At 42.3% G+C, this 19,483-nt stretch overlaps 1 protein-coding gene across 1 annotated transcript in view; it reads left to right on the top strand.

Annotated features, from left to right (window-relative positions):
- The first annotated feature begins 7,458 nt into the window (after nt 1–7,458).
- Nucleotides 7,459–19,483, top strand: part of DYNC1LI1 (dynein cytoplasmic 1 light intermediate chain 1) — a 49,130-nt gene continuing 37,105 nt past the window's right edge. The window contains exons 1-2 of the mRNA XM_047769467.1: nt 7,459–7,710; nt 7,905–7,978. Of these exons, the coding sequence (XP_047625423.1) occupies nt 7,565–7,710; nt 7,905–7,978 (220 nt within the window). The 5' untranslated portion in view covers nt 7,459–7,564. The remainder of the gene's footprint in view (nt 7,711–7,904; nt 7,979–19,483) is intronic.

The raw sequence follows: 19,483 nt of genomic DNA, 5'->3' as shown, positions 1-19,483 counted from the left end.
ACCTAGACTTTCTTCTATATGAAACTTCAAAAAGAAAACATACCTATCTGCTCCCTCTCCTTTAAAGCCTCCATTCTCACCTTTGATGCCCCATCTCTCTGTTGCCCTTCATTGTTTGTTTTCATTTATGCACTGTGGGTGGCCTTTCTCCATCTCATTATTTCCTCAAAATGAGACTTAAGTAGGGAAGCCTCAGAGTACAGGGGACAATGTGAAGAGGGAATCAACACCAAGATTTGGCAGATCAGTGATGAACCAGCTGGAGCAATGAGGGGAGGGATGCTAAGTATGTCAGTCCTACAGGTAAGATGGTGATTGCCCTGCCCTCTTTGACAACGGCAATGTTTAGGGAGCAAGCCAATCTACTTTGTTATTTAGTATGGGGTTATTCAGAATTTTACTTTAACATGTACCTGCATCTTATTAACTGTAGTAAAAATAGGATGGTGATTTAATTTGCAGCAATGTGGATGGACCTAGAGATGACCATGCTAAGTAAGCCAGAGAAAGACCAATACTATATGATATCACTTATATGTGGAATCTAAAATATGGCACAAATGATTTATCTATGAAACAGAAACAGACTCACGGCCATAGAGAACAGACTTGTTGCCAAGGGGGAGAGGGTTGTGGAAAGGATGGAGTGGGAAGTTGGGGTTAGTAGATGCAAACTATTACACAAAGGATGGATAAACAAGGTCCTACTGTACAGCACAGGAAACTATATTCAATATCCTGAGATAAATCATAATAAATGAGATAATAATACAATCTTAAATTATTGTAATACCCCCTCCCCCACCTTGAGCAATCCAGCCTACTCCTTCCTACCCAGACTAGGAAAGGTATGTGGTCACCTCCTCATCCTACCCCTATAGGGGCCTTATACACCCCTAACCAACCAGCAAGTGTATCATAAGTCACCTCTTTCCCCAACCAATCATCAGGTCAACAGGTGTATTTTAAGACTTCTCCTCTCTCCCTGGGCTATAAAAACAGACAAGACTTTGAGTTTGGGGTCGGTTCTCCCCAGTTTATCATCCTGCTGCACTAGCAGTGTTTCTTATCTCAATAAACTCTTCTTTCTCTTCCCCTCACTATGAGTCTGGAAATTCTTTTTCCAACTCATGCACAGATCACAACAATATTCAGGGGGTATTCTTTTCCAGTAATACATTTTTTCTTTGTAAAATTTAATCCTAAAATATGGTTGTACACACACATATGCATACATAAGCACTTTTTTTTAAAACAAAAATAAAGAGGGGCATAGAAATTGAGGAGATTATCTTTCTGGTGTTTTCCATGAAGGAAAAAAAGCCCCTAAGAAAGTCAATTTCTACCTTCTCCTATCAGGTGTTTCCCCCGTCTCTGTCTGAGATGCGAAGTTCTGAGAGGGCTCACCTGATAAAAATCCTAGGTGAATGGTAGGAGAGAGATAAGATCTGTAATTAGAGGCACTGGTGACTAAAAAGTGAATTAAATATCCATCATTGCTTTCATTCTAAGGAGGTACTCAGAGTGAGATAAACATGACTCAAAAGGAAAGCAACAAAAGCAAAATTGGGCTGTTTTTTTGTTTGTTTGTTTGTTTTGTTTTTCCTAATTGGATCCCTGGATCCTCTGCTGGGAGAGGTTATATTCAAGGACCTACCAATTCTAACATTACCATTTTGTCTCAAATGTCAGAGATGTTACCAAAAAACAAAAACAAATTAAAAGTTTCATACACTGTGTAGGGGAGGGGATTCTTTAACCTCTGAAGTTCATTCTAAAGCTGTTTTATTATTTGAGTTGTTCATAGAGTCAAACTTTAAGGGACCACTCATCATCTTGGTTATTTCCTTTTTCTTTTGGTTTTGGCTTTTCACCTGGCATTGGTATCAGTGGTGATTGCCAGCATTTGGCGCAGTGGGTGAAGCAAGTCTTAATGAAAAATCTGCCAGAGGCAGCCTGTGGGCACTGGTACAACAGGAAGCAGCATGAGGGGTGGCTGCTTTTTCCCAGTTCTCATACACAGAGGGAGGCATCCCAGAGAGAAAGAGGATGTAGCCTGCATCCCCCACCTGAGCCCTACAGAAGACTCCCCTCCCTGACTACTTTCCTGCAGAGCTCTTGTGTGTGACCATTGGTCGCTTTTCTTGAGATAAAGAAATGCCTAATTGCCTTCAGGGAGCTGATGAGTAAGCAGAGGATGATGTTTGACAGAAGAGAGTTATAGCTCCCAGGAGATGAAAAGCTGGAGAGAGGAGATGTCTTTCTTATGAAGGAGTGTTCCATTCCCCAATTCCAGGGCCCCAGGCTCAGCTGAATTAGAAATCACACTAAAAGAGACATCTGGGGTACCCCCAGGGGGTATCCCAGCAGAAGCTAAGTTTGCCCATATAGCAGCAGGATACTGTGATTGAGGAACCTAAGGGGGCCCAGGGCATCCAAGAAAAGGTAAATCAGTATTCAGAAAAATCTGTTAAAGTGGTGAGAGAATATATCAAATATTTTAGAAGGATTTATATAAAAAGTGGTTAAAATATCGTAAAAGAGAGCTCCTGCTCTCAGGTTTTGAAAATTCTTTTGTACACTATTCTCAACTTAAAACACACACACATCCTTCTCATCATCCTGACATTTTAGACACCTGGTGACAAGGACTAAATCTGTTCATTTTGAGAAATAAAATATTGCTTGCCAGATCAGTAAACAAAAGGTGCTAGAGTCATCAGCAAGTGCAGCCACCTCCAACGGTGAGCTGGTGAGCCCTGAGGGAATTCAGAAAGGACATAGAACACCTGACATCAACCATCATACTGCACCTACTCCTAACAGTGAGCCATGAGGAAACTCAGAATGTGAAAACACAGGATACAGGCCCCAGAAAGCTGAGTGCATATCAAAGGAACGATTTCAGTGAGCCCAGACCCTGCATCTTCCCAACTGTAGAAAAGTGCTAAATTCCTTAACTTGATATATCTAGTTTTTTGTTATTAGCAGTAATCTTTTGTTTCTACTACCTACCCTTTGTCGAAAAACTCCTATGTATACTACCTCCCCCATCGCCTCCTCAGAGCAGTTTTCTCTGGGTTACTTGAGATGCTTCCTCCTGGGCTTAAGTCCTCAGTTTTGTCCATTGAATAAAACATAACTTTTAGGTTGTGTGTTTTTTTCAGTCAACAGTTAATTCATACCTTCAACGAATCTTCACTGAACATCTGCTATGTTCTAGGCACAAACTGCTTGGAGCAATTATTGAAGCCCTCATGGAGCTAAAGTTCTAATAAATAAATTCTATACAGTTGACCCTTTGTATTTGCGGGTTCTACATTCACAGATTCAACCAACCTCTGATTAAAAATACTTGGAGGAGTTTCCACCATGGCACAGTGGGTTAATGATCCAGTTTTGCCACAGCTGCAGGATAGATCACTGCCATGGCTCCAATTCAGTCCCTGGCTTGGAAACTTCATATGTCAGAAGTAAGGAAAAAACAAAACAAAACAAAACAAAAAACCTTGGGAAAAAAAATTATAGAAAGTTCCAAAAAGCAAAACTTGAATTTGCCCCATGGAGGCAACTGTTAACATAGTATTTACATATATTTACAACTATTTATATAATATTTACATTGTATTAGTTATTATAAGAAATCTAGAGATGAGTTAAAGTATATGGGAGGATGTGCATAGGTTAAATGCAAATACTACACCATTTTATATATTTTGTATCCATGGATTTTGGTATCTGTCAGCAGGTCCTGGAATGAACTACCATGCAGATACTATGTTAGGAGGTAATAATAAGTATATTTTATGCTACATCAGAAGGTAGTACGTATTATGGAAAACAAGAAGATAAGCAAGGTGAGAAGAACTTGGAATTGCAGGGGTGAAGATTTACATTCAGCACTGAAGCAAGGGTGGGTAGGGTGGACCTCATCCAGAAGCTGAGAGCTGAGCAAAGACACTGTAGGAGGAGGAGAGGAAGATAGCCCAGTGGCTACCTGGGAGAAGACAATGATTTGAGCATCTCCTTACCTCTTTCAAGGCAGAGGGAACAGCTAAATCAAAGGGATATAAAATATGTCCAAGCAATAGCAATGGTAGCCCTGAGGGAATTCAGGAAGGAAACAGAATACCTGACATCAGCCATCAGCAATGGGGCCATTGAGGCTGGACGGGAAAAATCAAAGCACAGAGCGGAGCACAAAAGTCCAGAGAGGCAATGGGGGCCAGATTCTACTGCCTTTTGGGTCATTGTAAGGACTTTGGTGTTTACTCTGATTGAAATTGTGGAAAGTAACATAATGTCTTTCCTATCAAAGGAAATCTTGGTTACTCCATTTTGCTCTGGTTTTGCCTTCCTGCGACCCCCACCCCTCCCCTTTTCCTCTTCTCCCAGTAACAGTTTGTTTCAAATTAGCCAACTGGGAAGAATGTGCACCCTGACCTGACCAATGGGAAGGAGACAGGTAAATCACCTGCATTAGGGATAAATGGGGGAGGGTTCTTTGTTCGGCGCGCGCACTTTTCAGAGTACCTGCACCCTTCTGCAGGAGTAAAGAGCCTTGTCAAGATCTCCCCATGTTCTTGTGTCTCATTTTTTGACACTGACAGTCTGAGCCATGTCCCCAAAATAATGAAGAGCCACTATAGGGGTTTGAGTAGAGGAGTGATAGGATCTGGCTTATATGTTCAAATGATCTCTCCAGCTGCCATGTTTTGTTTGTTTTGCTTTGTTTTTTCTTTTTTTTTTTTTTGGCCACCCTGCAGTGTATGGAGTTCCCAGGCCAGGGACCAGATCCCAGCTGCAATTGTAGCAACACCAGATCCTTAACCTACTGTGCCATCTAGGGATTGAAGCTGCGTCCCAGTGCTACAGAGATGCCACCAATCTCATTGGGCCATAGCGGGAACTCCTCTAGCTGCCATGTTGAAGACCCTTTTATAGTAGTTCAGGCAAGAGATGACAGGTCAAGGTGATATCAGTAGGTGAGTGGTAAGAAGCTAAATTGTGGGTATATTTTGAAGGTAGAGATTCTAGGATTCCTAAAGGATTCAGTGTAGGGTGTGAGAGGAATGGGGAAGTCAAGAATAGCTTAGGTAACAAGGAGCTGCTAGCTAGTGGGGAAGATGATGGGTGAAGTAGCATTTTGGGGGAGAGATCAGCAGCTCAGTTTGGAGTATGTTGAGTTTAAGATGTAGGGTTTGGCCATCCAAGTAGAGATGTGGAAGAAGCAGTTGGATGTATTAATCTGGGGTTCTAGATGGGGTTCTGGGGTGGAGAGAGAAATCTGGGAGTTTTTATCATACGGATGGAATTTAAAGTATTGAGACTGCATGAGATCACCAAAGGACAGTGTATAGATAGAGAAGAGGAACAAAGACTGAGCTCTGGAGTCCTCTAACATTAAATAGTCAGGAAAATGAGGAAATTGTAAAGAAGCCTGAGAAGGAGACGTTAGTGAAGCAGGAAAAAGAAAAAAACCAAAGAGAACATGGTGACCAGCAAGCCATGTGAAGAAGGATAGCCAGAAGAAGTGATCAGCTGTAGCCTGTGATGCCAAAAGGTCAAGAAAGACAATGAAGTTAATTCCCATTGTGGCTCAGCAGTAATGAAGCTGACTAGTATCCATGAGGATGCAGGTTTGATCCCTGGCCCCACTCATGGGGTTAAGGATCTGATGTTGCTGTTAGCTGTGGTGTAGGTTGCAGATGTGGCTTGGATCCTGTGTGGCTGTGGCTGTGGCTGTGATGCAGGCTAGCAGCTGCAGCTCCAATTAGACCCCCAGCCTGGGAACTTCCATATGCCACACATGTGGCCCTAAAAGGAAAAAAAAAAAAAAGAAGAAGGAAAGAAAAAAGAAAGAAAGACATGGAAGGCCAATTTACCATTGGATTTAGCAACAAGGAGATCACTGACAACAATGATAAGGGCAGTTTCTGTGGTGTCATGGGGTAAAAGTCTGAAGTGGGTTCTAAGGGCAAAGGGGAAGAGGAAGACAGTATATGAAGACAACTATTTTGGAGAATTTTTCTATAAAAGAGTGGAAAGAAATGTAGCCAGAGTTGGTGAGGGAGTAGGGTTAAGATAAATTGATCAAATGAAAATCAGTAAATGATTATACAGAGAAAGAAGAAGAAAAAATTTTGGAGCAATGTCCTTGAGTGGAGGAGAGGAGTTGGAATCTAGTGCAGAAGTGGAGAGATTAGTGTAAGATTTGGTGAAAGAATACAGATTATTCTCCTATGATAATTGGCAGGATAATTAGTATGATAGTACAGATACTGGAAGGAGGTTTATGTGTTAGGGGAAATCTGTGGAAGTTCTAAAGGCCTCCAAGTAGAAAACACATACATGCATACACAAGAAAGGATTAGGAATCAGAACAGCTTTGGATTTCTCAATGCTAACACAAAATCTAGAAGACAAGGGGTCACGGCTTTGAAAAACCAAAGGGAAGATAATCTGCAACCTAAGAATTTTATACCTAGCCAAACTATCACTAAGTGAGCATAGTCTACATGCATTTCTGACAGGGTGAGCTGGATATCTTCTGTTTGGCCTTCCAGATCCACTCTCCATCCTTCTCTTTCCTTCTTTGTGCTCGGGAGGGTAGACCTGTACAGATTGCTTTGCTTGAGTTCTCTTGCCTCTAGCTTCTGGTGGGTTTGGCAGATGTGAGATACTGTAGGATACCAGGGAGCAGAAGAGAGAGAGGTCAGTGCTGTGTTCATTTACTGTAAAGACATAGATCTTGCTGATCAACACTTCTCCTATAGCTGAAGCTCTCTGGATTTTAGTAATCACTCCTTCATTTTCCCCCTTCAGGCCTAAATCTTCCTGTTGTTGCTAGCCCCAACTCTTAGTATCATTCACATCTTTGTAATCAGTTCCTTCTTGAAGCTTTCCTCTGGCTCCCACTTAAGAATGGCTTTTTTTTCCCCCTTGGCTGGACCTTGACTGAATGAATACATAGATTTCCAAAAATGTAGCCATACACTTTATCTCATAAAACCATTGAAGAAAATTCTCCCCTAAAATAAAAAAAGAAGATGACACAGGAATGAGGCAAAGAGAATCCTCAGAAGAATGGTGAAAGGAGATTCCAAGATGACAGCTGTGTATTAGGAACACAACAAGCGATTCTAATTTGAGCTGGAGGGAAGGCAATGACAGTGCAGGAATTCCACACCCGCCGCGGGGTTTGCGGACCGACTGATGAGTGGGAGGGAGCATTGTTCCTCTGACACACCTCAACGCACCCGGCTGCAGCCCAGGGCTGAGGGCGGGGCAGGGGGAAGAGCTTCGACTCGCTGAGCTCAGGAGGACAGGCGCTGCAGCGGAGCGGCCCGCCAGGCCACTCGCGCACGCGCATCCCCGCCGCGCCTGCCAGCCTGTAGCGCACGCGCAGTCCGCCCTCGCTCGCTCAGGCAATCCCCCAAGGGCCAGGGCCCCACCCCCGCAGGCCCCGCCCCGCTCCCAAGCGCGGAGCGCTCCATATCCGGGTTCCCGCCGCTGCCGCCTCGCTCATTCAGCTTTGCCGGGAGTGGTGTGATCCCCGACCAAGATGGCGGCCGTCGGGCGAGTCGGCTCCTTTGGTTCCTCTCCGCCGGGATTAGTCTCGACCTATACTGGCGGCCCCTTGGCTAACGAGCTAACGTCGGGAAACGGCGGGGCCGCGACAGGCGACGACGAGGACGGGCAGAACCTTTGGTAAGGACCGCAGCCCTCCCTGGTCCCCGCTGGCACCCTCGGCCCTGCGGACGCCCTAGGGTCTCGTGCCCGCCGGAGTTCGGCGCCCACCCAGGCCGCGGCTTTCTCGGCAGCTCCCGCCCCGGCGCACTGAGCCCGGGGCCGTTCCTCCCTCGCCAGACCCCGGCCTGAGTGTGCTGTTTGCTCTCCACCAGGTCCTGCATCCTCAGCGAGGTCTCCACCCGCTCGCGCTCCAAGCTCCCCGCGGGGAAGAACGTACTGCTGCTGGGTAAGTGCCCCCAACGCCACTCTTGCTCCGCTCTGCGCGCCCCCACCACCGCCTGGGTACGGGTCCGAGTCTGCTCGCCACTCCTTGGCTCGCTTTGTGCGGACTGCCGGGCCTGGCTCCACCCGCGCGGGGCCGGTCCTTGACAGCTGGGGGAGGAGGAAACCAGGGACCCCTGCCCCGGGACCTGCGAGGACTCTCCCTCCACTAGGTGTGCGTGGGTGGCCCTGACAGCCTCCCTTGAGAAGGACAATGCCGTTAACCCATCTGAAAGATCCGAGTGGCTTGGGGTTTACCTAGAAAATAAAGACGGTTTTTCTTTCATAACAAAATTTAGTAGCAGGACGCTTTCTGCAAGAGCTCCAGTGCAAATGGCATGCTATCAATATTTAATTGCTGGCTCTTTGTATAATTAACAGAGAAACTAGAAATGAGCCCTTGTAGTCATGACAAATGTTCTTACTTGATTCAGCTTTTACTGGTACAATGGGCTCGTGTTATAGCTGCCTTTTCAACTGTCACTTAAAATTCCGAAATTCGTAAAGGGCAGTAAACACCTTTCTAGTTCAGTCCCTTTAGCCAGATAGATGTAATAAGGAGAAATATCTCAAATCTCCTGATGGTTCTATATCCCCTTTGCTCTCTGGAAGTTGTATGTATTTTGTTTCTTTACTGATTCTGGGGGTGGATGTGGAAGACAGGGAGAACAATTCACAGGTCCACATTTTTGCAGGCTTAGCTTCAAAGTCATTTAGAGGAGAGATTTCATTTCCTTTAGATGTGAAGTTTTGAAGTTTGGCCTATAAAATGATGGTTGAATTGTAAAAATTTGATATTGATGTCTCAAGACATTTTATGTACATTTAAACACGGGACAGGAAACAAAGACGTCAAATGCTACTTGTCGGTGTCCACTTTTAATGGGAATGCTTACTTTTTTTTCATGAACAGCCGCCATCTACAATATATGATTCTTGACGTTTAAGTTAATGGATCTAGTTGAAAAATTGGTGTTAACCTTGGTTTTTTTAAGTTTTTAAATGTTTTTTTATTTTAAAAATTTTATAGGAGTATGGTTGACTTAGACTGTTGTGTTAACTTCAGGTGTAACCTTTGTTTTTAATGTGATTGAAAGTACCAAAGGCACACTGACATGGGTTCACTCATGGCCATGTCATATACTAGTCCTCTGATCTTAAGGAAGTTCTTTGACTTCTGGTGACCCTCAATTTCTTCATCTTTAAAATGAATGTTATAGAAATAATAATGCCTACTTCCTAGGAATATGAAGAGAAGATGATGTTTGTAATTACAACAGAGTGACTTTTTGTGATGCCTTTCTCTTAACTGGATTAGAAAATGTTTTATCAGAACTCTTTTTAAAAATTGAGTTTGCACCTATATAAGCCATATTTACAGGGCAGAGATAAATAAAGATCCAAAAGAAAAAAAAATCCAGAAAGTGTTTGTAATTTGCTAGTTAAACCAAATTACTATTAAGTACTAAACTAAAAGGAACCTGACTATATGACCTTGTTGAAGTGAGTTATATTTTAATTACTCTAAGATAAACAAGACTTCTTTTCAAATATTGTTATTGTAAAGATAAGAGTTCTGAATTTTTTCATTTTATAAGTTCCTCCCAATTATTCCTGTGCAGTCGATGCTTACTTACATGGTGCTGCTTCTAGTGAACAAAAGTGACCATTTTGTTCATTTCTTGACATTCCTAATTTGCACTGAGGTTGCACTATGCTTTTTGTTTGTTGGTTTTTTGTTTTTTAGGGCCGAACCCACGGCATGTGGAGGTTCCCAGGCTAGGGGTCCCGGAGCTACAGCTGCCGGCCTACACCACAGCCACAGCAACCGAGCCACATTTGCCACTTACACCACAGCTCATGACAATGCTGGATCCTTAACCCACTGAGTGAAGCCAGGACTCGAACCCGAAACCTCATGGTTCCAGGTCAGATTCATTTCCGCTTCACCATGACGGGAACTTCGCACTATGTTTTTTTTTAAACCGTTCTTTGACACTGGGTCAGTGCATGTGGCTGAATGTGTTTGGAGGCCAACTTAGAATATTCTTCAAATTCAGAAGAAATTAAATTCCTTTTTTTATGAACTTAATAGTTGATGAAGCTCCACCTAGTATCCAGTTATACAAGGTAAAAATTTAAGAAAAATTTTGAGGACTGTTACTGTTGGGATTTTCATCATTGTCCTTTTCAGCTTTGGAAGAAACTGACAACAGACTTTTTTTTTTTTAGCTTTTTTTGGCTTTTTTTAGGGCTGTACCTGTGGCATATGGAGGTTCCCAGGCTAGGGGTCTAATTGGAGCTTTAGCCGCTGGCCTATGCCAAAGCCACAGCAATGCGGGATCTGAGCCGTGTCTGCAACCTACACCATAGCTCACGGCAACCCTGGATCCTTAACCCAATGAGCAAGGCCAGGGATCGAACCTGCGTCCTCATGGATGCTAGTCAGATCCGTTAACCACTGAGCCACAACAGGAACTCCTGATAAAATATTTTTATGCTGGTCACTTAAATAGGATTAAATTTCTAGACTACCTCCAAAGATGTCTTAAAAGACATTTTACCATCATATATTACAGCTACGTTCAGTTTATGCTGGTGGAGGGGAAAAATACGTAAATAGGCATCGTAGTTTTCTTTGTTATGAGTTTGAAGGTGCCAGGCATAATTCTTTCATGAATTATGGTGATCTCTGGAATCTCATATTTAAAAAACCAAATCTGAGACTTTAACAAGGTTTTACATTTCCAGAAACACTATAGAATAGGAACGATGATCTAGGTTTATGTACCCCAAACACAAATTGTTTGTTACCTTACTTCATGGCCTCTCCTCTCACAGCCTATGGGTGAAGAGAGTCACAACTAACAATTTAGGCGCACACATGAGGCATTTTCAACGCATTTTCATGCAAATCTTAGTTTACCTCTTATGCCCCCACCCCCAAATCTGAGAGGTAGATGTTAACATCAATTTATAGATGAGGTACTGAATTTTAGAGGGCTGTTAGGCGAGTTTTCTAAGATTGCACAGCTATAAACACCCTGCATTCTCTGACTCTGGCATAGCTTTCCTTTCAAGTAGAAGAGTAGAAGTGCCTTTCAAGAGAGAAAGTTCCATGTACTCCTACTGCATAACTCTTTCTTTCTTTTTTTTTTCTTTTTTTTTTGTCTTTTTGCCATTTTCTTGGGCCACTCCCGCGGCATTATGGAGGTTCCCAGGCTAGGGTTTGAATCGGAGCTGTAGCCACCGGCCTATGCCAGAGCCACAGCAACGTGGGATCCAAGCCGCGTCTGCAACCTACACCACAGCTCACGGCAACGCCGGATCCTTCCCCAACTGAGCAAGGCCAGGGATCGAACCCACAACCTCATGGTTCCTAATCGGGTTCGTTAACCACTGAGCCATGACGGGAACTCCAGCATAAGTCTTTTGAAAGGCTATCTTTAGTGAAGGTACCAATAATTATTTTAATTAATTAAATTAGTTTTTTTTTTTTCAGTTTTGGCTGCCTCAAGGCATAGGAGTTCCCAGGCAAGGGATCAGATCCGAACCATACTTGTGGCCTACACCATAGCTGCAGCCACTCTGGATCCTTAACCCGCTGTGCCAGGCCAGGGATCAAACCTGTGTCCTGGTGCTGCATAGACACTGCCAATCCTGTTGTGCCATAGGGGACACTCTGTCAATAATTATTTTAAAGTATAATCCAAATATGTGTTGAATTGTAGGCTATCTCTTAATGAGGGACATGTGTGTATCATGGCCACAGCACTTGTGTTGCAGCAGTCACTTACTCTACCTAAGCTTGACCCAAAACACTATGTGAAGCCCCAAAACATTTTGGCATTATCATTTAGCCAGTCTTTTTCTTGAAAGATTTTGATAATGAGTTTGTTTTTATTTTTTGTTTTTTGTCTGTTTAGGGCCGCACCTGTGGCATATGGAGGTTCCCAGGCTACGGGGCTAATCGGAACTGTAGCGGATGGCCTACACCACAGTCACAGCAAGGTGGGCTCCAAGCCTCATCTGCAACCTACACCACAGCTCATAGCAATCCGGATCCTTAAGCCACTGAGCAAGGCCAGGGATCGAACCTGAATCCTCATGGATGCCAGTCAGATTCAGTCTGCATGGGAACTCCGAGAATGAGTTTGTTTTTAATATTAAAGGCAAAACTTCTTGGAGTTCCCATCATGGCTCAGTGGAAACAATACGACTAAGAACCATGAGATTGCGGGTTAGATCCCTGGCCTCGCTCAGTGCGTTAAGGATCCAGCATTGCAGTGAGCTGTGGTGTGGGTCGCAGGCCGGCTCAGATCTGGTGTTGCTGTGGCTCTGGCATAGGTTGGCAGCAATATCTGTGATTGGACCCCTAGCCTGGGAGCCTCCATGTGCGATGAGTGCAGCCCTAAAAAGACAAAAGAAAAAAAAGCAAAACTTCTTGTGCATGTATTTTAAGTAGGTTTAACTTATAAATGGTCCTTTTAAGAACTGTTTTTCCTCTTTACCCTTTTTAATCAATTTTTACTATAGTGATTGTAATTATACATCTTTCAATAGCTGCTTTTGAGCACTTTCTCCATACCTTGGTTACATATCTATGTTGTGATAAGAAAACTACCTAAGGAAAATAACAGCAATAATACATAACTTTTTTTTTTTTTTGTCTTTTTGCTATTTCTTTGGGCCGCTCCCGCGGCATATGGAGGTTCCCAGGCTAGGGGTCCAATCTGCGCTGTAGCCACTGGCCTACGCTAGAGCCACAGCAATGCGGGATCCAAACCGCGTCTGCGACCTACACCACAGCTCACAGCAACGCCGGATCATTAACCCACTGAGCAAGGGCAGGGACCGAACCCGCAACCTCATGGTTCCTAGTTGGATTGGTTAACCACTGCGCCATGATGGGAACTCCTAATACATAACATTTATAGAGCACTTACCTGTACCAGTCACATATGGATTGTTTACGTACTGCGATTATGCCCTTAAAGTTCAGGATATTAAGTAAATTGCTGTGAGGTTACATAGCCAGAAAGGAGCAAGTTCAGGATTCTAGATTGTGCAGCCTGCCTCTAGAGGCGGTATTCTTAATGTATACACTGGACTGTATCTCTGCAGAAGAGAGCTTTCTTTGTAGGAAAAGTCAGAAGCTGTTTGGCAGTTACTGAGGAATTTTATCTGATTGTCCTGATTAAATCTCTCTCATTGCAAAAAATCTCGTTTTTAAAGATTAATTGAATTCATTGTTTATGAAGATGCACATGTAGTCCTGGACCCCAGCATGACATATAGGTAAGACAGCAGTATAACTCTGATTTGAGGCCAATGGGAATTAATGAAAAATAGTTGGCCCTTTGGTAAATCAAGTAAGCCTTATCTTTCTCATCTGCTAGCTAAGATATTTGGATTTAATGATCTCTGAAGTCTTGTCTCCTTACATTCTGGAATTATTTCTAATTGTGAAGTTTATGAGTTGTATATTTTTTAAAGAAATGCTTTGAAGACATACTGCAATTGTTTTTTTGTTTGTTTGTTTGTTTTATAGCTTTATTGCTTTGCCAGGCAAAGGAGGCTCACAACAGGCTAATGCCTTAAAGACTGTGCCCCCTGGGTTTTAATTAATAAATTTTTTCCTTGTATATGTGGGGTCTTTGTTTCCACCCACGGAAGAAATCAAGAGTCTGTGTTTTTCCCTGAAGGCCCTAGTTTGGGATAGTGTGCAGCCAAAAAAGTCCCACAGGATGTTGAGTATATCATCAGGAACAAAACTAGCTTCTATTATGTTTGAATTATGGCAAGTAGGAAACATCAAGCTATGTACTGTGGACTAGAGATCTGTTCAGAGAGGTAACTTGTCAAGGAAGTGAATGGTTTTCTGTGTGAGAGCTGACTCTAAAAATAATGAGATTGTTCAGTCAGAAACTTAATTTTGTGAGAAGCTAGGATTAAAGATCATCAAGTTTCTATGACTTGTGAGAAACAGATTTTTTCAGTCAAAGTATGTTAATGCTGTTTTCTGGTGTGATTGCTTGTGGGAATATGGTGCAAGGAATAGAGTGTTAGCACAGATATGATGTTGGATTGGTAATTTTCAAAGGGTTAACAAAACTATTTATTGCCTGTTATGTGTTAGTACTACTAAAAATATACCAAATAGAAAATATTTTGAGAGTCCAGTGGCATATTGGTGTTTTATGATGGACAGCAACCTATCAGGGCCACATGTGAGCCATATAGTCTCTGCTGTAACTACTCAACTCTGCCCTTGTAGCCACAAAACAGCCATAGATAATATATAAATGAGTGGATATGGTATTGTTTAATGACATTTTATATATTTTTTATTTTTTGTCTATTTTTTTAGGGCCGCATCCATGGCATATGGAAGTTCCCAGGCTAGGAATCAAATTGGAGCTGTAACTGACAGCCTATGCCACAGCCAGAGCAATGCCAGATCCGACCTGTGTCTGCGACCTACACCATAGCTCATGGCAACTCCAGATCCTTAACGCACTAATCAAGGCCAGGGATCGAACCTGCGTCCTCATGGATGCTATTCAGATTTGTTTCCTCTGAGCCACGACAGGAACTCCTATTTAATAACATTTTATTTACAAAAACATTGAGCAGGTGAGATTTGACTTGTGTGCTGAAGTTTGTAGACCACTACTTTAGGCCATTATGGGCATCAATTTTATCAATAAACTCAGATGCCAGTTAATACAGGTTTCTGATTAATGGAATATGATGTTTGGCACATGATAGGTGCCCAGTAATAAATGTTGGATGAATGATGACCAGCTTTTACTTAAAGGTTCATTGTTTTTCCGGCTAGAAGTATAGTCTGAACACAGGTTTAAGATATGTCAGGAGTGGTCTATATATTTTCCCCCAGTATTTCTCTCAGAAACAGAAAACAGAGCAGGAAGAACCTCAGATGTAGGCTGGTAGAGTGGTAGTTCAGTGAGTGTGAAGTCAGCGTGAGAGAAAGTCAGCAAAAGCAATTTTAAAATGCAAAACAGACTGAAGCCTTGAGCTATGAAAAGGAAAAAAAAAAAAGAGCCAAAAAAACAGGGGTTACTGGGACTGGGTCCCTGCCCTTCAGGAGCTCATAACGTGTCAGGAAAACTCAAAGTATATAGTAAGAATCAAAACTAAATTGCTAAATGGGTTACATAAGATTTTGTGGAAGAGGCAGCATCTGAGTAAAATTTTGCTAAGTAGGGTGGGGAGAACACTGCAGGACTAAGGGAACATGTTGCTGTAGCTGAAGTCCTGGTGAAAAGGCAGGGGGTGCTCAGGTGTGGAAGAGTCCTTACCTAGGGGCTCCAGATATGGGAGTCCTTTCTACCCTTTGAAGCTGTGGGATTGTGGGCAGATACAGCCTCTGTTAACTGAGATTCTTTCATACTTCCTGGGCCTAAAAAAACTAAAAGTATATGTAAGATACCTTCCTCTTAAAATTAGTGTTTTTTTTTTTTTTTTTTTTGGTCTTTTTAGGGCTGCACCTGCAGCATGTGGAGGTTCCCAGGCTAGGAGTCCAATTGGAGCTGTAGCTGCTGGTCTATGCCACAGCCACAGCAACTCAGGATCCGAGCTGCTTCTGTGACCTACACCACAGCTCACAGCAACGCCGGATCCTTCACCCACTGAGCAAGGCCAGGGATCAAACCCGAAATAACCTCATGGTTCCTAGACGGATTCGTTTCCGCTGTGCTACAACGGGAACTCCAGTATTCACTATTTTAAATTATAAAAGTGATACATGTTTCTTGCCAGAGGAAAAAAAATTTACAAGGATAAGAAATTGAAAATAACACATGATCTCACCACCTTGAGGTGTAATCAGTGTTCATTTTTCCTGTGTGTATATTTTTTAAATAAAGTAGGCTCATACCTTATATTTGGAAATTTGTAATTTTTTCTTTATGGATCAGAGGGGTTTTTTGCATGGCAATAGGTATGGATTTCTTCCTTTTTAATGACTGAATAATATATGCGGCTCTATTATAATTGAGTAAACAGATTATTGTTATACCCCATTTCCACTTGCCAGGTATTACCTTTGAGATAAATTCTTTTTTTTTTCTTTCTCCTTTTTTTGCTTTTTAGGGCTGCACCTGTGGCATATGGAGATTCCCAGGCTAGGGGTCAAATCCGAGCTGTAGCTGCTGGCCACAGCCACAGCAACACAGGATCCGAGCCGCGTCTGTGGCCTACACCACAGCTAAGGGCAATGCCAGGTCCTCAACCCACTCAGGGAGGCCAGGGATTGAACCTGCATCCTCGTGGATGCTAGTCAGATTTGTTAACTGCTGAGCCACCATGGGATCTTTTGGGATAAATTCTTAGAAATTGAATTGCTGGGTCAAAAGTGTATTATTTTAAGTCATTTTATCTACTACTAAAACAATAGTTTTTGAAAGTTGTACCATTCTACATTCCCACCATCAGTATATGAAAGTGCCTCTTTATCACCATTGCCAACACCAAGGGTTATTCATTTTAATCATTGCCTTTCTGCTAGGTAGGTTAAAAATTGGCATGCTAATTTGAAGGCAATCTAATGGTGGAATTCATACCATGTTTGTTAATTAAGAACTATTATGTTAGTGTGACTTTGACCTTCTGGAGCATAGGAACTGTTAATAACCATTGGGATCAGCATTTATTGGCCTTGGTAAATGTTTATTGAATTAAAGTCAGTAATTTTCGGTTCACATCTAGTCAGTCTGCAAGAGTGAAAGAAATGGTAAAGGATAAGTTCTATTTTTTAATGTACTATGGATTGCTGAATGGTGATATTCAAAGTGGGGAGGGGTTTGGCTAACTAATAGGAGATAGCATGGTTAGGCCTGTTACAGGAGTGTTTTGCTAGGTGCTTTATTATGTAGCATGTTCACTGTTGGACAAAAGAGAACTTTAAACCCCAGGTGAAACAGCTGAGCTGGGATTTTGGATTGGGTTTGTCTAACTTTCCACTATACATGCACACCTCGACAGGTAGTCTCAAGTCCTTGAATGCAGGTGCTACAGCTGGTTAACAGTTTCTTCCTGATTTTGCCAACTGAGGCAAGGGAGGAGATGCTCTTCATGAGTGGGGAGCACACCCACAACTCTCACTCTACCTGGATCATCCAGATAACTTAGGGAAGACCTTGCAGAAGGTCAGAGCCTAAAAGTAGCTCCAGTGAAGACCACCTCATGGCTCTTGTTGCCAGAGCTTTCAGGTAAAATAGGATGATTTATTTTATATCATACAAAGCCAAGTCAAAGATGTTAATTTTACCATGTTGATATCTCACTTGGATAAAGAAGGAAAATGGCAGGCTAAAATTCTCTCTATTCTGATTATCATTGTGTTGTGGACCATAAAGTTTCCAACAGAGTTGTGGAAATGTGAATCAGCTCTGCATAGAAAGCAAGCATGGGGCACACAAACCTGTGCCAGGCCAGAAGGGTATAGTGCTTTCCTTCCGGAAAAGACACTGGGAGGAAAGGGAGGCAGAGTGCTATTTTACCTTTTGTCATCCCTGTCTTGAGTTGGTGGGGGGAATCCTTGGGAACTCAGAATCCTCATATTATCACTATGACAATGATAATAGTGTGGAGCAATATTGTTGGAGTCAAGTCCTGACCCTTCTTGAGCAAGTTGCTTAATCTTTGAGATTATATTGTTTACCTTTTAGGATTATCATGAGGATTATATGAGATAGTGTTTGTAAGACACTTTAAACAGTGGCATACATGAGATGTGTTCAAGCTAGCTGTTATTAGCAAACTATGTGTACTAACATGCTATGTATACTTTGACTGCTCGTTTTTACAATTGATGTTTCTCTGTTAACTTTTTAAAACACTGTTGATGTCCTATAGAAATTTTTATTTCTATTGTATCACCGATCAAGAAGTAATGAGTTGTAATAGTCACAGAACTTTAAATCCACCATCATAGAGATTGTCTGCTTTTACCCACCCTGACCCCCCTCCCCATTGAGAAGACAGGGAGCAAATGAAAGTACTTGACTTGTCCTCATTCACTCTAATGGTGACAGTGTTGTAGTTAGAGATCACATCTTCTAGATCTTTATTTTTTTTTGTATGTGTGTGTGTTTTTTTGTTTTGTTTTTTGTTTTTGTCTTTTGGCTTTTTAAGGCTGCACCCGTGGCATATGGAGGTTCCCAGGCTAGGGGTCGAATCGGAGCTGCAGCTGCCAGCCTTCGCCACAGCCTCAGTCACAGCAACCTGGGATCTGAGCTGCGTCTGCAACCTACGCCACAGCTCATGGCAACGCCAAGATCTCTGTGTTCTTAATTCATTAAATTGTCATTTTAAACTTTATGGACAGTACATCCTGTGGTTGAATTAGAGACCTATTGGGGAGAAAAAAACAGTATCATAAGTCTACCTTTACCTCTATACTGTTTGGGTGTCTTTGTGTGGAGTTGTGTTTCTTTGTTTTTGTTTTTATTTGGCTGGGCTATGCAATAACTTGATGTGGCATCTCAGTTCCCCAACCAGGGATTGAACCCCAGGCTGTAGAAGTGAAAGCAACTAATCCTAACCACTCGGCCACCAGGTTTCTCCCTGGAGTTTTTCTGTTGTAATCAATTTTGTTTTCATACTTGAATTGAGAAGTGAGAATTGATGGCTGTGCTTTATGATTTTTTTTTTTAAGTGCTTTGATCCTATACTTGGCTCACAGGGAATTACTTATTTGAACAGGATTCAGACAAATAATTTGTAATACCGGCTTATTTGCTGTGAAGAATTTCACTGTAATTGGATCAGTAAACCTTTTGGTCCATCCACTAGGGCAGGGTTTGGCCTGTTTTTTTTTTGTATGGCCAGCGAGCTAAGAATGGGGTTTGTTTCTTTTCTTCCTTTCTTAATTTCTTTTTTTTTTTTTTTTAGGGCCACACCTATGCAGCTTCCCAGGCAAGGGGTCCAGTCAGAGCTGTTGGCTGTCAGCTTAGGCCACAGCCACAGCAACTCCAGATCTGGGCCATGTATGTGACCTGCACCACAGCTCATGGCAACACCAGATCCTTAACCCAATGAGCAAGGCCAGGGATCGAACCTTCAACCTCATGGTTCCTAGTCGGATTCATTTCCACTGTGCTACGACGGGAACTCCTGGGGTTTGTTTCTTGATTTTATTAAGAATTGGGATAAATATGTGACAGAGACCTTATGTGACTTACAAAGCCTAAAATACTGTTTATCTTGTCTTTTACAGAAAGAATGGCCCAGTGCCTGCATGAGGACATGAAAATAATTTTATTATAATAGAATTTGATCTGATGAAATATCTTGGTTTGTTTTTAAAACACTTTTAAATATGCCCTCTTTTATTTTATTTTATTTATTTTTTAATTTTTAAAATTTTTTTGTCTTTTTGCCTTTTCTAGGGCCACTCCTGCGGCATATGGAGGTTCCCAGGCTAGGAGTCCAATCAGAGCCA

The sequence above is a fragment of the Phacochoerus africanus genome, chromosome 1, assembly GCF_016906955.1.
Source record: "Phacochoerus africanus isolate WHEZ1 chromosome 1, ROS_Pafr_v1, whole genome shotgun sequence".
NCBI classification, from domain to species: Eukaryota; Metazoa; Chordata; class Mammalia; order Artiodactyla; family Suidae; genus Phacochoerus; species Phacochoerus africanus.
This window is presented reverse-complemented; position numbering and strand designations above follow the sequence as displayed.